Source organism: Rhinopithecus roxellana, chromosome 11 (genome assembly GCF_007565055.1).
Source record: "Rhinopithecus roxellana isolate Shanxi Qingling chromosome 11, ASM756505v1, whole genome shotgun sequence".
Lineage (NCBI taxonomy): Eukaryota > Metazoa > Chordata > Mammalia > Primates > Cercopithecidae > Rhinopithecus > Rhinopithecus roxellana.
The window spans coordinates 75132011-75153472 of record NC_044559.1 but is presented as its reverse complement, the minus strand read 5'-3'; the positions used below and the strand labels follow the sequence as shown (position 1 = coordinate 75153472).

Here is a 21462-nt window from a genome sequence, read left to right as displayed (position 1 = left end):
CTACCATTTATTTTGGCTTTGCAGCCTTTATTATTATAAAAGTTTACAATCCTCAGACTTTACCTTCTTGTCCCTATCCTTCACCCCTTAACCTTTCTAACCCATGTTTCAGCTCTGAGCCTGGGGAGGCTGACTGGGAAGCAGTCTTATGTCTGATTGGAGAAATGTAGATGGGCAGTCACGAGAAGCATGTGTGCCCTGTGCATCCCAGGCCCTGGCTCTGTGGGAGGGAAAAGGGTAGGACTGTGGTTTTGGGGCGTGTACATAATCACAGCTGGTCTGGTCTTTGTAGCAGTCCATAATGAGCAACCTTTTTTGGCATTAGGGTGTCAGTCCTGTAAGGATCATCACTAAAGTTTGTCTCAGTGGAGAAAAGATCAAGAATCATGTCAAGAAGACCATGGGGTTTTATTCTACTTGAGCGAGAGCAAATCACAGCCCCATCAAGCAGGAATGGTGGCCTTTCCCAGGTTCCATCCTTAACTACACTGACTGTTCCCCGTTCTGATTTCTCCATGGTCTTCTGTCTCTCACTCTGCCAGACTTGTTTTCATATCTTCATAGAGATGAGTAGCTTGTTTGATGTTCTTTCCATGGCAAAAATTTATTCAATGCAAAGTTCACTTCAGACACTTGGTTGGGACTTGAAGCTTAGACCAATCCTGAGATGCGTGATGATCCTGAGAGAGATCAGACTGCCTGCCAGGTAAATCGTCCATATTTTTTCCTTGGCAGAGGCCCTGACAGGGCCCGGGATCCATGTTACCTCAGCAGTCTTTCTGCTTGGCCTACTCTTGCTGCTCTGTGGGAAGGCCCTGTCTGGCCATTTCTGTGAAACTTGCCCCTTCTCAAGCACTCAGTAACGGTGTTGGCCCATCAGGCAATAAGGGGATGCCCGAGGTCTGTGCTTCCAAGGATAATAGAAACACCCATGTGTGCGGTAGGATAAAGGTAAGGACACTAAAGAACAGAGTGTGAGAGGTGACTTGTAAATAATAACAGATGAAGAAAGGATCGGATCCACCAGCTTCTCTGCCAGTTGTGATTTTGATACAAGTTGTGTTGCTTTGAGCTCCTAGCAGAGAGCTAACACTACCTGCTGTGTGTTTTGGTACTCTGTCCTATACTCCTCCAAGACATTTGCAAAGCACCACTTAGATGGGGGACTGGGCCATAGTCCATCCCTAAAGAACTGAAAGCTCCTGAACCCCGCATCTCTGTGGCAAGATTCAGGGATGACTGGGTTTCCTTATAGAAGAGGAGCTCAGCTGAGCAAAGCCTGGAAGCCATATTCCAGGCCCTTAGTGGGTAGGCTCAGTGCCATCCTGAAGAAGCAGTACCATCTGGATTGGTGATCTTGCCATCAAAAGGCTTCCTGAGCAGGTTCTTGGTGCCCCTTGGCACTGGCCCTTTTCCTCTGAGTTGGGACTCTGAAGGGCATGGCTCCAGTAAGCTGAGGTATCTGGTGTATTGGCAGCAGCTAGGAGTGTGCAGTGAGGGCTTCAGATGAGGTTGTTCCTGAGACGCTGTTCTTGCTCCAGGGAGAGTTCTGCATTGGCTGGGTATGAATTCCCTGTGGGCCAAAGGAAAACAGGTAAGCAGCCAACCTTACCACAGTCTCATCCCGTCCCTGACAACTTACATAGATCCACTCTGCCCAGCTCATCCTTTATATCAAGTCAGTCATGGCATGGGCACAGACACCAGTCATTCTATAGAAATAGGGCTGGGACAGTTGTGTGGTTTCAGGAACATCAGGAAGAACAGGCTGTTGATTGGAAAGGGTTGTGCTAGTTATTCTCCTTTGCCTCCCTCCCCAGGTTCATTCTCTGCCCTTTTTTTTCTCTGTGCCCTAGGAAGCTGACCCCTAGCGATTACATCACTCTGGTTCCTTTGTCTTCTTTTTTTTCGTGTGAGTTGGGTCAATGGAAAGCAACAGCAGAAGGTCAGAGGGTGGAAGGAGAGAGGCCAAATATTCTTTCCCCTACTTTGGCCCTGTGGTTCTGGCAGTGATGGTCTATGACTCCTGCTCCAGCTAGGTTCACCTTCCTTCATAACTCTGGCTTGCACCTGGCTGCAAAACAGCCCTTGCCCCTCTTCAAGCCTAAAGCAGATAACAGTTTTCCACTTTATTTATGCTTGATGTCTCAGCACCCCTTGTTTCGTTATAAATAGTGCTTTAATTAAATAACCTCAGACTCTCACCTGAGTGTGCCTTCTGTTTTCTGTAGGGACCCTGTTGGGTCCTAAACACTGGCAAGATGACCTGCAGGACTGCATTATTTTTCTTGTCCTTGTCACTGCCTGGGAACCCTTGCAGCCTGATTCCAGCATTATGGAGGATCTGCTGTCTCCGTGTGTGTAGATTTGGATTCTAGTTCCTGGTTCCTCTCAATATCCCTGTTTCATTTAAGTGGCAGCATAATCTACTCAGCCACACAAATTCAAAACCTTAGACTGTTCTTCCTTTTCTCATTTTCGTCCATCTGTTGCCACGGTTATTTTTTGAAAACCTAAATGATCTTTTGCCTCCTTGACTGAAATTTGTCAATAGTTCCCAGAAGCCCACAGGATAAAATCCATTATCTTAGAACTATCACAACCTTCCCTGCAAAAAGCTCTAGTACTTAGTAGGTTTGAAGTATACAGCCTCATTTTACAAAACAGAAAACTCAGGTCGTGATTTCCTCACTGTCTTCCAGCTAGAAAGTGGTGGGACTGGATTCGGGAACCAGTGACACCTTCCGAAGCCCAGTCCTGTGCTCTTTCTTTACTCCTCCCATCTTTGACTTTGGCCCCTCCTTCAAAACTCAGCTCAAATACTACTTCTGTGAAGCTTGTGCTAGCCCCCATCCGGTTGCTTTCTGTCTGTGCTTGCTCAGCATTCAGTCCACACATTAGTAGTACTGGGGCTATTTGCATGTGTGCATACCCCATCTGACACTTAGATTCCCAGTGTCTGGGGCACAGCGTTCAACACAACAGTGAGCCTTAATAAATGTTTGTTGACTGAATGAACAACTCTGCCCATCCCACCGCACATATGCAAGTATGGGTGTGAATGCACATCCCATAGCAAATATAGGCATTTTTAACCCTTGAAGATAGAGGGAGTCTTTACTGACAGGTAGAACAGCCCCTCTTCTCTGACCCCACTGGATGATGATGCTTCCTTTGATGCTACCAATCCTGTAAGTGGCCCTGTTTTCCATGGTCCCCTTCTTGCAAGCAGTGATCACAGCTGGAGACAGCAACACAGAGCAAGAGGACTTCTACTTTTACCTGTGAGGACCCTAACCCTAACTTCTACATGAAAGAGAAAGGAAAAATAATGGACTTGAAAATACTGACATGGCTTGAGGTGACAGGAAAGATTCTAGGACAGATTGGAAACTGAGTTTACAATCGAACAGCCTTAAGTGCACACAGGGATATAGAAGATGTAGTTATTGGGTGAAGCCAATGGTCTGACCAGTTCTAGAAGTCTGCCTTGTAAGATGTCAAAGGAAATGCATCTCTCTTCCATCCATAGGCTTTTACAAACCACACACATACAAGTCACACTGGAGTGTGGGAGCAGAGAGTAGTACATTTACAGTCTTCCAGCTCCCTGAGCCTATACATGACTGGTTCCACAGTGGCTCGGAGTTACCTGTGTGGCAGTTGTGCAGCCAGACCCGATGCCCATCATACTTGCAGTGGCACTGCATCATATTGTTGGAGAAATCTGACTCTGCCACCTCATAGTGGGGGTTCACAATCACCTGGAGTGAAAGAGGGGACAACTGAAAATGGATGGTTTGGTTTCTGAATGAGTTGACTCTGGCTGTGATAATCCCTTACATGTGTTTCTATTTGCTTCATTAATTCTTACAATTACCCAGGCGGTAGGCACTGATGTTCCCATTTTACAGATAGGGACTGAGAAGTTCCAACTGAGAAGCTGATTTATCCAGTGTTCACTGAATCAGGACTCAAACCCAGGTTCGCTGGATCCAGCTTGAGTGTTACTTCCCTAATAGGACAGCTCCTTTTAGTGACAGGCCTGTCAGAAACCCTATATGGGAAATTCTCTCCCTTCATTTGCCCTCAGGGAAAGTTTTAGAACATCTGGAGGAAATTGGGCTCTGTGGGGAATCCCCCAGCCACCTTACCTGGAAGATATAGTTCCCAGGGCCCACGTCTGTGATATCCACCCATTGGCAATCAATGTCATGCCGGTAGGTGTCCCAGCATCCTACAGTCACTCCCTGTTCCCCAAAGTTGGCACACGCGTAGCGCCGCTGCAGTCCTGTAAGGAAGGGGACAGCTTTTCAGACAGGAGCAAGCACTCTGCTAGGTCTTTTATTTGCTTTACCAGTTCAGTGTCATCATGCCTGGTTCACAGATTAAGGACTGTCAGAGCTAGAATCCTGCTATGAATCCAGCACCATAACAAACCACATTTGTGACAAAGGTATGATTCATTTGATTCGTTTGACTGCTCCAGTGCAAATCCCTGTTGAACTAGGAACTGTGGTTGGAAGATTCCAACCCTCCTGTGCTAATTTATTTATGCATCTGCCTATCCATCCTTCCAACCCTCTAAAGATCCAGTGTTTACCATGCAGTTCCTAAGGGTTAGGGGCTGCGGGTATACAGACAGGAAGCAGACAATGCTTGCCCTCCGCGAGCTCAGCAGAGATAGGACAGGTCTGCAACTCTTTTCCAAGACAGAAAGTGCTGAGTGTTTTAAAAGAAGAACAATGTGCGTGGGGAATTCAGAGGAAGTAAAAACCTCCTGTGTAAGATTTCAGAAGGTAAGAAATTGCCTTGATTGCTAACTTTTCAAGCCAGGGTCTCCAGGTGCCTTGGGCTGCTGAACAGAGCGGAGAGAAGCCTGATCCCAAAGGGGCTGAAGAACATAACAAGAGGAGATGCTGGTAGGTGCTGACAGGAAACCACATACCTGTGGGGCAGTTTGTGTCCTCCAGACAGAAGCTGGCCTTGTGCCCCTCAGCCACCTTGGAGCCATTGAGAGTGAGGAGGTCGTAGTGGGTGAAGACTTCAATGCTGTGGTAATGCCTGCAGAAGGGATAGAGCTGTCAGTGCGGCAGCAACAGGAGAGAGGGGCCTCTCTGGAGGGGCTGGTAGGGAAGACAGGCACCAGGCCCCATCATGACCCAAGAGGAAAGTTATAGCAGGCAGTGCCCTTCTCCCTCCCAAACCCAAGATTAGTATGACACAGAGCCTACTTTGCTGGCATCCCTGCCTAGGCAGCAAGCACAGCTGTCCCCATCACCTAGGGTCTCAACCCAGGCAAGAGGTAGAAGCCCTGCCCTGGTCGCCTCCAGGAGGCTGGTGCCTGACAGCAAGGCCTGAACTGGGGGGAGAGGTGGGGCACCAGGTCTCTGAGCAGCCTAGGAGCTGAGCTGCTGGGAAGAGGGTCCCTGTCAGCCTGGGACCAAATTGCTGCCATTGATTCCAATCCAGTTATAATGACAGCTCTGTTCATGCTACAGGGAAAGGTGCTTATTATCTCAGGCGAGACCAAGTCCCAAAGTCATTGCCCATTCCTCTCCACTTTCTCCACCCATGACTATGTTCTGAAGAAAAAAGAATGCTGCCTTTGTCACAGGCATTGTCTCTCCCTCTCTCTGGTCTGGAAGCTCCTGATAGGAAAGAATGTTCATTGTCCCTTTTTTAGTGCCAGTCTGTTCATGCTGTTCTTTGAGGGCCTTGCCTTGCTGCTGAAGGAACCAGCGAGCTTTTCCTGCAGAGCCAGCACCCTGGATGGGATGTCTATTTTGGGCCTCCAGGTTCCTGGGAGTCCCCACTTTACCTGGCTTCTGAAGACAAGGCCTGTGATCCAACATAGGAAAAGTGTCAAATACCATTCTAACAGAACAAATCTGCTGGCGGTGACGCCTCTGTGGGATGTTGCTGTGGGAAACAGACCCCACGGGCACCACTGACATAGTGAAGGTGAGAGCGATGGAGGGGCAGGTGGATGCCGCTATCCTCACTGCCTCCTGCAGGCAAGGCCAGCAAGGAGAGCGCACACCCCTCCCTGGAAAGCGTGCCTGTGGCCAGGGAAGGACCAAACTGCTCCCTGGACCCAGCTTTTTGTTCCTAACCCTCTAGTGCCAAGGCATGGGCAGGCTCTAACCTGTGGCACTGGTGCCAAACCCAGCTATCGCGTCCAGTCTTTGGACGAAAGTCTGTCCGGCCCAAGTTGTAGATCTGTGTGGAGAAGCGCAGTAGGCGCCGGTATCCATAGGGCCAGTCCATGTGATCCGCAGACTTGGAGAGGCAGTTCTCCTCGTGGGCACAATACAGCTGGCTGAGCGGGCGGTCCTCCAGGTAGGCTGTCTCCTGCACTAGCTGGGCGTTCATCACCAGGTCTGGTGCACCTGGGGCAGCAGAGGTCATGGCAGTGACTTAGAGGGTGGAAAGGCAGCCAGTCTTAGTCTCCAGCACAGAGGGCAGGCTTGCCCCTGGATTAAACCCTCTGGGAGGACCCCAGAAAAAAAGGGCAGTTTTAAGTGTCAGGAGATGGTGAGTTCTAATAACAGTTAAAGGAAGTCTATCACCTTAACCTGGGAGGCAGCTACAGTGTCATGGTTAAGCTTGCTGGGTTTGGAGCCAGGCCACCTGGGTTCGTTCTTGGCTTTCTGACTGTATAATTCACCAGCTGTGTAACTGCTTAACCATTTTGTCTCTCATTTTCATCATCTGTAAGATGAAGATAATAGTGATATTAATGTGATGACACCTGTAACATGTCTGGCCCACAGTAAACATGTGGTTGAAGTAAGCTAGTATTTCTTTTGTAAAATGCTTTTAAGTCTGTAAAGTGCCTTTATGTAGCTTAGTTCATATAATCCTCTCAGAAAGCTCTGCTGATACCTAACTTGGACACTTTGCCTGTACTGTCACTAAAAATCATTATCACTAAAGTAGTCCTGGGCGGAAGTGAGGCCCTGCCACACCGCTGACCACAGCGTGCATGCTACCTGGGCCGGCCGGCCGCAGCTTGCCCCAGGCTGGAGCCATCTGCTCCTGGCAGTTGGCCATGTGGGGCCCTGTGGTATATATTGGAGAGAGCCAGGAAGTGCCCACTGACAAAGAGTTCCTTAGGGAAAGAAGGCGAGCTTTCAGAAAGAATGAGAAGAGAAAAGGGAAAGAAAGCAATGTGAAAAGCCAGGGAGGAAAAGCAGGTGGTTACAGAGGCTGCAGGTTGGCTGGCTGTGCCCAGCTGCCATGAAGCATCCATCAAATGTGTTCAAGAAGAGAGCTGCCACTGTAGGCAGTGGAGCAGGGAGGGGTTCGAGGTTCCCAGGAAGGGGAGTCGAGTGGGGAGCAGGCTCCCCACGTGCTGGGAGGCCGTGGTGATGAGGAGACCCACTCTGATGCCCCATCCCTGCAGGGGAGGGTCTGATGGATGGGCCCAGGGTTCTCACCAGGGTTCCCTGGACAGAAAGGAAGCCAAGAGCTCACTGACAAAGGTTAAGGATGTCTTGGTGTTGAAATTTGGCCAAGAAGAAGGTCAAGTGGCCACTTGGGTAGATGTTATCTGTAGCCTTTGGACTGGGTATAGTCCATCTTGGCACTGACCTGGTTGGGAGACGTCAGAGTTGCTGCTGCCGTAAGAATCTGGGTTTGTGGGGCAGAGTAGTGCCACAGATGGCCTTGTCCCAAAACCTTTTGGGTAAATCCCACAGCTCAGGAAGAGAACACACAGCTGGGCCTTGGCCCCCCCGGGTGTGCTCGTATTTATATGTCCTCTACGACAGCTTTCAAACTGCTTTTCTGACTACAAACCACAGTAAGAAATACATTTTATGCTGTAACCCAGTACACACATAGTTCCAAGGAAAAACTGCCCTTGCTGTTTTCTGACCTGTTCCATTGTTTGAAACTGTTGTTCATAACCCAAAGTTGAAAACGGCCGTTCTGTGTCCTTGTGCTTTCTCATGTTCTCAGTGTTCTTTCTCACAGTAACTCCGTGAGGGGGCAGGGTATGGATCCTGATGGGACGGGTGATTTGGCCACACAGCTGGGAAATGGCAGAGCTGGTACGTTCATTCCCCCATGCTGCTGGTCGTAGGCCTGGGACCAGCATGCAGGGCCTTCCCTGAGGAGGAGCACAGGCCTACCTGTCCCCAGCCCTGTGAGCCCTCCGTCACTCACTGTCCATGCAGGAGACTCCAGCCAGGAAGCGCCCGCTGCCATGGGAGCAGTGCACCGGCCCGTGCCTCTGGCACTGCTGCAGGGCCAGCTCTGTGCCTGAGCAGCGCACCCCGCTCATCACCACCTCTTGGGCCCTCGGCATCCCCGACCAGTACCAGGTTTCCTAAGAAAACAGCCAGTGTCACCCAATCAGCGTGACTCCCATCTGAGGTGTGGCCCCAGTCATACCACCCCCACCAGGTGTGTCCAGCCTGGGCCCGAAATCTTTAGTGATGAGAACCCATATTCCCTGGGGCAGTCCATGACACATTTGGACCCTTGTGATGTTAGAAATCCCTTCCACGTATGGAAGTAAAAATCCACCCACCGTAGCTTCCACTACTAGCCCTACACGCCTCCCTCTTCCAGACAGCAGAGGAGGGTCCTGTTCCCCATCCTTCTGCCCAGGGGCTGTGCTCCCATTTCCCCAGCTGCTTCTCAAGTGGCCCAGATCGTCATTTGTGCTCAGGGTTGCCCAGTCGGCATTGTGCGGCAGCCCAGTGTGGGTGCAGGTGCAGAGGTTTCTCTTGCAGTCACACCTAAGTCCTCTTGATTTTATTTTTTGATGTATTTTAGATCTATCCACTTATTTCCCCTGGACTGCCTGGTCCAGTCCAGCCTCATTTCTCACCTGGGCTACTACAGTAGCCTCCTGAGTGTGTTTCCTTACATTCATGTTAGTCTCCACCCAACTGTTTTCCAAACAGCAAAGGAAGAAATCTTTTAAACATGTGGATTGCAAGTTTTGAGTGATCTTGTCCCTGCCTCCTCTGCCCTCATGCTTGACAGCACTCTCTCCAGAGCTACTCTACAACCCCTGGCCCTGATTTCCTCAGCCGAATCAAGCTTTCTCTGGCCACAGGGCTTTTGCATAAGCTGTTCATTCCTCCTCCACCTTGTCTGACTAACTTCTTTCATCTTTCCTGCAGACACAACTGTGTCCCTCATTGACCATTTCATTAAGGACTATGTCTTCTTGTTTACCACACTGTTCCCAACACTCGGCATCATGTCAGCTCATAGTTTCACTCAGTAATGAATTGCCAAATGGGTAAAGAGGCAGCAGCTTTAGCACAGGAAGTTTTGGGCCTCAGTCCAGGAGGGTGAGAGGTCATGCGGAAGAAACAACACAGGGACCTACCTTGTGGGCATGGATGGCAAAACCCAGGCCGAGCTGTCGGCAGGCCACCATGGCTTCGGTGAGCCCCCAGTTTTCACTGCACACACTCCCCCAGCGTGGGACCCCGTTCACCTCCACCTGCACCTCCAACAGCCCCTCCTCAGGGATGCGCCCACCAGCCAAGCGCACCTGCAATGGTGAGGGGTGTGTGAGGAGTAGGGTAGCCTTGCAGGGAAGAGCTCAGGGCTGTGAGCCTGGAGGGCTGCTCAGACCAACTCACTGTGTCGCCCTAGACAAGATAGTCCCCTTCTCTGCCTTGGTCTCCTCTGTAAGGTAAGGACAGTGTAGCAGGTAGTCTAATGTCCCTGCCTACTAGAGAAATCTGACTCAAAGTGCCTGGACCAGGGGCTCTTCTTCCTGCTCTGGCACTTGTCCTCCACCATTAACGACAACTGGCAATTTGCAAAGGGCTTTCATGCCCCTCGCCTCATTCACAGTGACCCCCTGAGAGTGTGAACCCCGTTTTACAGTGGCACCAGCGACTTGCTCACAGTCCACATTAGCACTGACACTGCCCTGAGCATCCCACACAGACTCCCTTGTGCCGACAGCCCTGTGGCTGTCTTTCCCAGGCACCTTCTTTCTCAGCTTCACGGGGGACCCGAGACGGGTGTGGGAGAGCACATCCATCTGCAGAGCCCCTGTGACCCCTGACATTTCGAAGGGGCTGCAGCCAGGCCGGCTGTAAGGGAAGGCAGACTGGTGCCCAAAGCAGAAGTGCTAGCCGCTTCTCCTGGACCTCTCCCTGCTAGCTTGATGTGGTGTCCTGGGGGCTCCCCAGGGTTTCCTGGCCCCCAGCCTGAGGCCTTGCTCAGACCCAAACTCACCTGATTCTGAAAGCCCATGTTAGGGACATTGCACCTGACAGCAGCATCATTCTCATGTTGACAACCATTCTGGGACCCTTCTAGGGCAGGGCAGTCGCTGAGGGTCCGCTCATACCCCCTGCAGCGCACCTCACTCAGGTGGATGGGCCCTAGCCCTAGACAGGGAGAGAGGTGCTGTGTGCAAGGCTCCATCTCCGTAACCCCGCACTTGTGGCTTCCCCTTCACAGAGGGGGAGAATTTTCTGTCCTGGCCCCGTCACCCCAGGGCCTTCAAGACATGGACCAGTGGCATACCCAGGCCTTCTCACCCCTCCCCAGGCCACCTCACTCACCTTGGCCCAGCCGGGCCCCAAAGAGGGCCTCCCGAGCAGAGCCAAAGCCCAGCTGACGACACACGACACTGGCAGAGATGAGGTTCCACCTGTGGTCACAGACCGTGCCCCACTGGCGGTTCACGAGCACTTCCACCCGGCCCTCGCCCATCTGGGCCCCGGAGCGCAGGCGCACCCTCAGCTCCTGCTGGGAGAAACCTGCTTCAGGGTCGGCCGAGGAGGAGGCAGCCAGCAGGGGCTAAGCCACCACAGCAGAATCCCAAACGGGACTCCTTCAAGCTCCATGGCGGTGGCCAGAGCTAATGGTGGGGAGTTCCAGTCCTGCCTCTGACTTCCTATAGCTGTCATCCTGGATAAGCTGTTTTTCTTGATCTCCATTTCTTCAATAACCAATCACCACCACAGCCTCATCAAAGATGTCGTCTCAAGTGTGGCGCTGAGGCATCTGTACCACCTCATGAGGCCACCCCAGTGTGGCGCTGAGGCGTCTCTACTGCCTCATGAGCACTGGCTGATCTCTTTATAACAAAGGAGTAGGCTCAGTACTGGCCCTCAGCGGGATGTAGTTAGGATTTAATTACTGTTTTTATGGTCACCTTCTATTCAAGGCGGGTGATGTCAGCTTTCCATTTATGGTAGGGCTATATATGATTCCCTTTAAATACATTCCAAGGTTCTACAGTTCTGTGATTCACTCTCCTCCTCCCAGTCTGGTTCCTCTCTCCTGCATGTCCTGAACCTCCCTGCATCCCTCACCAGGCAGGGTCCCGCCCGTGCCTCCAAGCTGTGGTGTGGGTGCAGGGCCCCCAGGGCTCACCTCTGCCCGGGACCCTTTGCGTTGTGGCTTTGTCTTTCGTGGGCGGAAGCGAGGCCCTGCCACACAGCTGACCACAGCGTGCATGCCACCTGGGCAGGCTGGCTGCAGCTTGCCCTGGACTGGAGCCACCTGCACCTGGCAGTTGGCCATGTGGGGCTCTGTTCCCAGGCAGGTGACCTGGTGGATCCAAAAGGAGTTCTTATTCGTCAGGCTCTTCAGCCTAGAAGACAAGGGAGATTGAGGGTGGAGGAAGGGCTGAGGGAAGAGCGTGAGGACTAAGGGAGGCCAAGGTAGAAAGGAGGGGATAGAGGCCCTTCATGCCACACCCTGTTGCTTCCTCCCCCAAGGGTGCTGCTCCTCACCTAGATTTAGGGTCCCTCATCTTCAGATCCCAGACTTTCCTGTTATGGGAGAAAACAGATAGGAGATGGAAGGGGTGTGGAAGTCCCACCCCCTGCCACCTGGTTCCTCATAGTTGTCCTTAAGTTTGCACAGGACTTTACATTTTGTAAACTTGTTCATAAATCTTATTTCAATGCTGAGTTTCACAGCAGCCCTGATGGGGTGGCCACCTGACAAATAACAATTTTACAAGGAAGGCAAGCAAGGTCCCTCAGCCAGGCCTAGAGTGGGGACAGGCAGATCAAGCTTGCCCTCTCCCAAGTCCAGAGGAAGGGGAGCATTTAGGGAGGGCCCAAGAGAAGGGGACCTCTGGGGACAGGTGGGAGGTGAAGGCCTTGCTGGTGGGGGCGGCCCCAGAGACACCCAGGCTATCATCAGGCCTGCCCTCCTCATGGGTGGCAGGCGAGTCAGCGAGACCTAGGTGTGCAATTACCAGGCAGGGGGAGTCGGGCTGCATTCCAGGATCCCCAAGGATGGAGCCAGGGGCTGGCCACCACTCATGTTTCCTCAGGACAGTGGTCCTCTAAGTCAGAGACACAAGGACACTGCAACAAGGGCCTTGTAACCCTTTAGGGAAGCAGGATCAAACTGATTGGGGTGGATGAAGCAGATGACTCACATGTACTATGGGAGATTTCTCCCTTGATGAGAAACACAAGTCTTCCCTGACACGGATCTGGCAGAACCATGACTGTGGCTGTCGTTTACTGGTTGATGGAATCAGCTGTGACAGTTCAGCCATGTTTCTGACAATATTTTTATGTCTCCTCTCTCTAGGCTCCCACCCCATGCCTTGCTTACACGCAACCCAGTCACAGTCTGGCTTGGACCACACCTGAGGAAATTCATGAGGGAAGAGTTGGGATATTCACAATGGAATTGAGGATGGAGGCCCAGAGGCCCTACCCAAAGCCCTAAAACCAGTCACTGGCTGAACTGAGGCCAGAACAGTTTGTCTAAACTCTACATGTGGGTGTCACTGAAAGTATCTGCAGGGAAGTCTAGGGTTTTAACCAGGGACACGCAGTTTTATGTTTGATTGTTTTCACGGGGCCGGGAGGGGGCGCACATTCTGTACCTAGTCAGTTCTGTTTACATAATTCAACAGTGCAGTGTTTACTTTCTGACTGTTTCTAGGTATTTCCCAGGATCCTGAAGGTCCTCCTCATTCACTTTCCTGTTTATTATTCTGAGGCACCCATGAAGCAGGAAATCCGGGCACATTCCTCAGTAGGGCCTGTTTTCTCTCCCCCAGTCCCAACACCTGCTGGATGTCCTGCCACAGACAACACCACTGCCACTCAGTCCTCACTGAACTCTGCGAGGTCCCACATGCCACACACATCACACACTCACCTGTGTGCACACTTACTTGCCCCTTACATGAGTCCACACTCAGGCTCATGCACACACCCTACATCGCATGCAGGCACATGGACATACACTCAGTCCCTGCCCCACAACCCTGCCTCCTGTGGGGCTTACACCAGCCGCGCTCCTACCTGTAGTAGTGGCTGTCGACAGGCACCTCGCTGGGGAAGCCCAGCATCCCGCACACCACCCTGCTGTTGTTCATGGTCCAGCCCTGGTCACACACCTGCCGCCAGTGGCCCTCATACTTCACCTCCACGGCTCCCTCAGTCACTGGGCTATGCTGCTTGGCACTGGCAAGGATGGGCTTGAGCCGCACCTCCTCCAGCCGCCGGCCCTGCAGGGTGCACAGTCACCTGTGGGCCTCGGGACTCCCCGCTGCAGATCTTCATGCAGAAAGGCTGGGGCTTGGAGCTTGTAGAGACCATCCCACCCAGCCTCATCATTGAACAGGCCAGGAAACTGAGGCCCAGAGAGGGGGAGGCATTATCAAAGGCCACAGAGTAAGTTCAAGGCAGAACCTCAGCTTGTCTAAGCCCTTTCCCTCAGTTCCTTGAATTTGTCAAACTGGAGAGAACTAGGCAGATCTGGCCCTCCCTGGGATCAGGATGGGAGCCCTTGGAGTTTGGGAGGCTTTTGCTGGGCATGGAAGGGCCTTCTCCGTGCCACCCTGAGAGAGCTGAGATGGGCATAGACCAGCCACTTGAGACCATAGCAGGATCCTTTGGCCCACAAGACCCCCCAGCCCTAGCCCTGGGATGACTTAGACCAGTACAGAGTCCCCTTCACAACGTGTTTCAGTGACCAGCTGTCCTGAGGCTGGAGGCTGCCTGGCAGCAGAGCCCTGCCCTGCCTGCTCCTGTTTGGCTTGGGCTGTTTTTAGCTCAGGGTTGTTTGTGCTGGGACGAGGCAGCAATTGTGGCCCGGCCTCGTGGATGAGGGAGCCCCTTACCCCACTGCTGTCTCCCTTATGGGAGCAGCTTCTGTGATTCCCAGTGGGGTCAGCTGTGGTCCTCTGGCCTGCCTTGCCTCAGGCTGGGGCCCTCTATTTATGTACCTGCTGCAGGGCACACTCAGGAATCGGGGCCCATGGGATGATGCTCAGTGCAAACTGCACCCTTTCCCCTTGCTCCTATAGGCCTACCTTCTGGGAGGCTCTCTGTCCTCTGACCCAGCCCTTGGCTCAGACCAGAGCCTGAACAACCCCCTCACCTGGGGCCCAAGGGCATTGGAGACGGTTTCAGAAAGGTAGCCACGATGGCGCCTGGGGTGGCATATCACCCCTACGTCTTCAGAGTGACTGCAATCACTGACACCCCAGCCATTAGACCCGCACTGGTCCAGGGAGCTCTCCGTGCCCACACAGCGCACATTGTCCAGCCAGATAGGTCCTGTGGAGTGGGGGTGATGCTCAAAGATGGCACAGAGAGGCAGGTCACAGGCTCTGCCTCCTGCATAGGACCCCATGCTTACCAAGTCACCTCTTCCAAACCCTGGGAGAAAGTGGCAGAGAGGAGGAAGTTTGGGTCTCCTGGGGAATTCGTATTTATAACCCTGCCTGCTACCTCCTTTGGGTACTGGGTCTTAGAAAATCTGTTTTTGGAAAATGCCAGGTAGCTCTAGGAATCAGACCTACCCGTTTGCCCATTTTTTCATTCAACATTCTCTAAGCACCCACTGTGTGCCAGTTGCTATGTTCGGGGAACTTGGAGTTTAGTGGTGGTGACGGCAGTGGCCTTATTACAGGAGAGAATGGGAGGGTGGGAGCAGGGGCTATGTGCAGCTGAGGCACTCAGGAAATGCCTTGTGGAGGAGGTCACGTGAGCAAGGTATCAAAGGATGGGTGGGTGTCAGTGAGTCCAACCCGAGAGAAGACTGTTACCATCTCCTTGCCATCCCACTGGGTGGCACCAGTCACTCACCCTCCCCTTGGCCATACTTGGCACTGTGGGCCCAGGTCAAGGCAGCTTCGAAGCCCAGCTGGCGGCAAGCCACTGTGGCCTCCTGGAGAGCAAAGTTGTCATCACACACGGTGCCCCACTGGCCCTGGTGCAGCACCTCCAGGCGGCCCTCCTCTGGCTTGCTCTCTGGGCCCACCAGCCGGAGCTTGGTGGTGCCCAGTGACTGTGGCCTGCTGGGAGCGGGCTGGCCTAGCAGTAGCAGGAACAGAGAGAAGGTGACTGGTGGGGACCACGCCATGGTGACTTCAAGGACAGCTGAGGTCAAGATACCTGAGGAATGAGTAAACATGACAGTGATCACCACCTCTACCCAGATCTCAGGCCTCTTCAGCAATTTGGCAGCTCCTGGCAAGACAAACGAAAGAAGACCCCCTGAGAGAAAGAGAGTGAGTGAGAGAGAGAGAGAGAGAGTGTGTGTGTGTGTGTATGTGTGTGTGCATGCATAGTGGCATTAATTGAGTCTGGGCCAGTTTAGCTGATTTGGCTCAAATCCACCACATTCGCCATGTGACCCTGAGGAAGTTTAAGCTTAACCTCACTGAGTCTCATTCTCCTCATCTGTAAAATGGGGATAGTAATCTCCATCTCACAGTGTTGTTGAGTGTTAAATAAAACACTGTATGGAAAGTGCTTAGCAAAGTCCTAGCATTGGCAAGTACACAATAAACAGCTGCTATTACATACCTAAAGTCTTATGTGTAGGTAGACGAGGTCATCCACCCTTTGAGTCATGGGGGAGCCCCCAGGGTGCCCTCAGGTCAAGACTATCTACCCCAGGGGCACTGCCACCACCTTCTGATGTTCCTAGTACCCTAATCAAATGTGTGAAATGTCGCCTTCACCCTAGAAGGCACATGGAAGGCTGGAGCAGAAAGGGCTATTAGAGGGGCATCAAGGACTCCATCGCTCATTGGCTGTGTGGGTCAGGCAAGTCTCTTCAACTCTCTAAGTCCTGACTGTCTCTTTTTCCTTTTTTTTTTTTTTTTTTTTTTTTTTTTTTTTTTTTTTTGAGACAGAGTCTCGCTCTGTTGCTCAGGCTAGAGTGCAGTGGTGCAATCTCGGCTCACTGTAACCTCCGCCTCCCAGGTTTAAGCAATTCTCTGCCTCAGCCTCCCGAGTAGCTGGGATTACAGGTGCCCACAACCATGCCCAGCTAATTTTTTTGTATTTGTAGTAGAGACGGGGGGGGTTTCACCATCTTGGCCAGGCTGGTCTTGAACTCCTGACCTCGTGATCCACCCGCCTCGGCCTCCCAAAGTGCTGGGATTACAGGCGTGAGCTAGCGCACCTGGCCCTGACTCTTTATTTCTAAAGGGAGGAGATGGAACCACGTATCATCTGATCCCTCCTGCAGCTTGGATAACCTATGATAGCCTCGCATCCATCTAGGTGTATGATTCATGCAGATTCAATACACATTTTTGGAATACTTGCTTCAGGCCAGGTGCTGGGACACAGAAAAGAAGACATCAAACACCCTCCCTACCTTCATGAAGCTCAAGCAAGAAGAATTAGGGAAGCCTTTCAAAGAAGGGACACTTAACCTGAGCCTTATTGTGCGAATAAGATTCTCCCAGGTGAGAAAAGGGGCATTCAAGGTAGAGAGAAGAGGACTAGGAAAGAGGGAAAGAGGTGAGTTTGTGCAAGAGCAGGAAGTGCCCTTCTCTTACCCCAGACTATAGTGTGGGGGCTTGGAGGAGAAAGAGATGGAGGGACGAGCTGGGGCCAAAGATCAAGGGCCTTGTGTACCACACAGAGGGTTTGCCTTCATCCTGTAGGAAATTAGGGGCCAGGGGAGGGTTTCAGGCAGTAAACAGAGAGGGCCTCTGTCTCCAGGAGGCTGTAATCAGATGTTCTTTGGGTCCTTAGAGAGAGGATGAGGCTGGGGGCAGTTCCTCTCCCCCTCACACAGCAGCCTTGGTCCTGGGACCAGCAGGTGGAGAAGGGCATAGAGGAGAGAGTCACAACTGGTTAGAGCTGTCAGAGACCTCTGGAGCCACCAAAGCTGAAGCTCCTTCACCCCGAGGCTCTGCTGCTGAGGGGAGCTAAGGCCAACCTGGAACGGGATGGAGAAGACGGGCTAAGAAAGCTCATTCTGATGAGACCTGCCTCTTCCACGGCCATGGGGGAAATCCTGCAGCTCATCCGCTTGAGTGGGAAGGCTCTCACAGGCCCCTGCCACTCTCACTTCCATGGATGGCATCTGCCTCACTCCCTCTCAACAGCCTTGGCCAGCAGGGCTGGGTGGAGTGGGCTCCTAAAAGTGCACTAGACAAGTCCTGGGAATGAAGCTCCACGGGAGTGGGGATGTGTCGTGTCCCCAGTGTCCAAAATAGTGTCAGGTGTGTAGGTGGCGCTCATTCATATCTGTGGTTGCATGGGTGGGAGGTGGCAGCACAGTGCTTGAGAGCGCAGGCTGGACGGTCAGACTGCTGGGGTTCAAATCCTGCCTCCACCAGTTCACTTCTAAGTGATCTTGGGCCAGCGATTTAGTTTCTCCCTGCCTCAGTATCTCCCTCTGAAAAGTGGGGATAATAATAGCAACTATCTCATAGGATTTTTGTAAAGATTAAATGAAGAAACATTAAACCCTTAGAAGGGCAAGCATTCAGTAACAATGAACTACTACTACTATTATTTTTATTATTATTATTATTGAGATGGATTTTTGCTTGTCACCCAGGCTGCAGTGCAATAGCACAAACTTGCCTCACTGCAACCTCCGCCTCTCGGGTTCAAGTGATTATCTTGCCTCAGCCTCCCAAGTAGCTGGGATTATAGGCATTCGCCAACACGCCCAGCTAATTTATTTGTATTTTAAGTAGAGACAGGGTTTCACCTTGTCGGTTCTTGAACTCCTGACCTCAGGTGATCCACCCACCTTGGCCTCCCAAAGTGCTGGGATTACCAGTGTGAGCCACCACACCCGGCCAACAATGAACTATTATTAACAGCTACTGTGAGAGCTATGATAGAACCATTGGTCTAGATTGGTCCTACCTCCTCTCTATACAAAGAAGGAAATGGAGGCCACGTCCGATCTCAACTGCAAGTCCTTGGCACTCCTCTTTGCAGCATTCTCTAGATTTGCCCCTTTTCCCTCCATGCACACTACAGAGCCTAGATGCTCCCCTCTCCACTCCCTGAGACTGTGTAGGGGCTGCCTTCCCATTCTCACCTCTGCAGCTCTCCCGCTCTGACCCCTCCCACACTTCCTTTCCAGACTGAAACACTGTCTTCTGCATGTCAGGGCCTGTGGGGGCTCCCAGCTGGCTGTCCCACGAGCAGAGTGCTCTCCATTGTTTCCCATTCCCTCCTCCGTGCTCCCCGGAAGAGTAGGTAGATAGCCAGGGACTGAGCCAAACCACTCCCCAGATGGCAAGAAAGGATGGGATGGATCGGGCTCAGGTCCCTCAGCTGTTAGGACCCAGTGGTCACACTGGGTCTCGGCTGAGTGATGACCACACCTCCTCTGCCACCCCCAGGAGTCAAGATGCTCCTATCTCTGCCACCAAATTGTGTCTGGTGTCAATTGTTTTCCTTTCTCTGAGTCTCAGCTGCAAAACCTGTAAAATGAGGGGGTGGCACTCGAGGGCCCCCCTATACAACATGCTCTGATGGGGCCCAGGGTAGGCTGGGCAGGTCTGCTGTTTGACTGGTGGCTGAAGTTCCCGCCCCGCTGAGGAGGTCTTATTACAGGCTGTGGACAGCCCCAGGCCAGCAGCTCCTTTCTCTCCAAGGGACCAACCTGAGGGCTTCTGCTGTAGGACCCTGGGGTCTGGGCCAGGGAAGCTCTCTTCCATGAACGCTGCTGGAAGATAGGGGGATGGCAGCGGGAACCAAGAGTCAAATGCAGGGAGAGCCCCTCTTATCGGCCTTCCTGCCCACTATAGGCCCCCCAGAGCTTTTGCTCACACCAAACTATAGCCTTCATCTCCCAGCCTCTAAGCCTTTGCTCTCTCTGTTCCTTTCCCTCTAAGATTGTTAAACTCCTACACATCCCGCGGCACCAGCTCAAATGCCACCCCCTCCATTAAGCCCTCCCACTAAGCCTTCCACAAAGCACATTGTATGTTTGCTTCCTGACGCCACCACCAGACTGCACGTATCTGTTCCCCTAGCACTGAGCACAGAGAACCAAGCTGTGCATCCTCCCTCAGAGAAGGAAGCAGCCTCAAAAGTGGCCGTTACTTTCCCAAATGAAGGAGAAGGGGACAGAGGAGGGAAGGAAGGTGGAGGGGAAAGAGGAGGGGAGGGAAGTGAGGATAATAATTACAAATTTTAAAATACAGATTAAATACTTATCTCCATTTTACAGACGAGAAGATAAGGTCCAGGGAAGTCAAGTAACTTGCCCAGTCAGGATTCAAACCCAGGCAGCCTGGCTAGACACCAGGCTCTCAAAACCACCAAGAATGAACATTGAAAGAGGGGAAAGAGGAAAGGAAGGCAGGGAGCAGACTGAAATTCCACCGTGTTCTCGTGGATTTATGACCCAGGCCCTGATGTGAGGGCACTGCGCAGGGTGCTCTTTGCTGAATGCCACCGAGTGACAGATCCAAGACCTTGCCAGCTTGAGGCACAGAGGCACCTGCTCCAGGTGTGCCAGGAGATGCTGGGACCTGGCCTGACCTAGCACAGGTAGGGAGGGCTGGAAGACAGCAAATGCCTGTATTCAAGAGAGAACATGGAGGGTGATGTCCTGAGGGCGCAGCAACTTTGGGATGGCTCATCTCTTCCCTGCAGTTCGGCAGCTCTTCTCAGCAGCCTCCTCTCAGCCCTGTGGCCTCCCCGGGGTTACTGACTCTGTGGACCCGAAGCAGTGCCAGCAAATGGTCTCTGAGCTGTACCTGTCCGGGCTAGGAAAGGGGGGGCTCAAAGTCTTCTGTCCCCTTCCCTTCCGTGTTTCTGTCACACGCTGACCCCCAGCATAATCAGCTCCGGTCTGGATAGTTGGAGAGCCCAGATCAGCCCTGGCTCTTTGTTCCCCAAGTCGTAAGTGTGACATCTGAACCTGCCTTGCCCCTTCCCTGTCTCCTCCCTGGGAGAAGGTAGAGCAATGGTTACACACGGCCACAAACAAGACATGCAAGCACCCCTGAGGCCTGGGCGCACCACTCAGGGCGGGACTTGGGCCAAGCTCCCAAACGTGGTTACTTGTCCAGTTGGAAGCAGGTTGGCGAGCGACTGGAGGGCTGGGCTGAGGGTCCATGCGACCCCCTAGGCCCAGTCTCCAGGAATCCTCAGAGGCCTGCAGACCCACAGAGAGACAGAAGTACAGACGGGACAGCAAGAGGCAGACCAAGAGGCAGACGCGGGGCCAGGGGCCAGGGGCCAGGGCCAGGCCAGGCGGGGGCTCACCAGCTGGAGCGCGGACGGTCCGGGGCTGGGCGGGCGCCGCGGCGGAGCAGCGCTAACGGGCTCCCTCCCTGGGCGCCCTGGGGCCTTTTTATCCGCCTGCCGCCGGCGGCCCCCCAGCCCCCAGCTGGCCGCGGAGGAGGCCCCGCAGGCCCCGCCCCGGGCGGGCGTGGAGTCCGCGGGCGCCCCGCCCGGCTTCCCGCGCGGCGCCCCCCGTCCGGACACGGGCCAGGTGGCGGGGGCGCACAGCCGCAGCCGGCGGGGCCGGGAAGTCCCGGGGGCGGGAGCCGCAGGGGTGGGGGGAGCGGAGTTCCCGGGAAAGGGCGGCGCGGGGCCTGCGACTGTTTTGCAGGGAGGGCCGCTGCGGCCTCGGGAGTCCCTCTCCCAGGCACAGTTGCCTCTTTTGCCGAACGAGGTAGTGACGCTCACCTAGAGTCCCAGTCCGTGAGTCCTGCTGAGTGCCAGGGCCCCCTGCACAGCGCCCTTCGCGCGGGAGCGCCCGGCTGTCACAGGGGCCAAATCCCATGAGCTCGGTTTCTTAGGACAATGTGGACGCTCTTTCGGGGAGGCCCGGGGCTCAGTTCAGAGAGGTCGAGGTGGCGCGGTGCAGCGGTGCCCTACTGCAGGAACACGCGAGTCCCCCCGAAGTTTACTGTACTAAATACCGCCCCCCGCCCTCTGTGTGAAACTCCGTGCTGCCCATTGTGCAGTTGGGAACACTGAGCCCCAGGCGACGTAATTCTAGGAAGTTTGGGTTTGTGATAGGCAAATACACAGTGAATGCGAGAACCCCTTCACAGAGCTGAGTGATGTAGTCCTGGCCCTTGTCAGACTCACGGGAGGAGGGTGTTAGTACAGAGAGCAGGGACTGTGGAATTGAAGAAATGTAGACATGGCTGACAGAGAGGAGTCCCATCAGCTGAACTGAGCACTTAGGTGCCTGAACCCCAGTCCCAGCCCCCAGTTTCTTTACCCTAGACCTGGTCCTGCCCTGAGCCTCAGT

The 21462-nt window shown here is 53.3% G+C and overlaps 1 protein-coding gene across 2 annotated transcripts; it reads right to left on the bottom strand.

Moving 5' to 3' along the window:
• Positions 1-285: 285 nt before the first annotated feature.
• LOXL4 (lysyl oxidase like 4) lies at positions 286-20905 on the bottom strand. Of its 2 annotated transcripts, none has more exons than XM_030941382.1 (15): positions 20889-20905; positions 15063-15371; positions 14353-14531; positions 13272-13477; positions 11730-11768; positions 11368-11587; positions 10551-10734; positions 10219-10373; positions 9353-9520; positions 8173-8335; positions 6149-6392; positions 4949-5064; positions 4155-4291; positions 3653-3764; positions 286-1573 (listed from the first exon to the last, which is right to left on the bottom strand). In XM_030941382.1, the coding sequence occupies exons 2-15, from the start codon at positions 15337-15339 to the stop codon at positions 1503-1505; spliced, it is 2271 nt and encodes a 756-aa protein (XP_030797242.1). In that variant the 5' UTR covers positions 15340-15371; positions 20889-20905; the 3' UTR covers positions 286-1502. The 2 variants fall into 2 exon arrangements, with proteins under 2 accessions (XP_030797242.1, XP_010387838.1); XM_010389536.2 differs by lacking the exon at positions 20889-20905 and adding an exon at positions 20463-20581.
• Between the last annotated feature and the right edge of the window lie 557 nt (positions 20906-21462).

What these genes read in the sequence shown, in the direction of transcription:
- LOXL4 (XM_030941382.1), bottom strand. Translation starts at nt 15,339, where the DNA reads ATGGCGTGGTCCCCACCAGTCACCTTCTCTCTGTTCCTGCTACTGCTA. An exon ending in CCAATGCCCTTGGGCCCCAG is followed by an intron (nt 13,478 to 14,352) that starts GTGAGGGGGTTG and finishes TGCACCCTGCAG; the next exon opens with GGCCGGCGGCTGGAGGAGGT. An exon ending in TTGCCATCCATGCCCACAAG is followed by an intron (nt 8,336 to 9,352) that starts GTAGGTCCCTGT and finishes CTGTTTTCTTAG; the next exon opens with GAAACCTGGTACTGGTCGGG.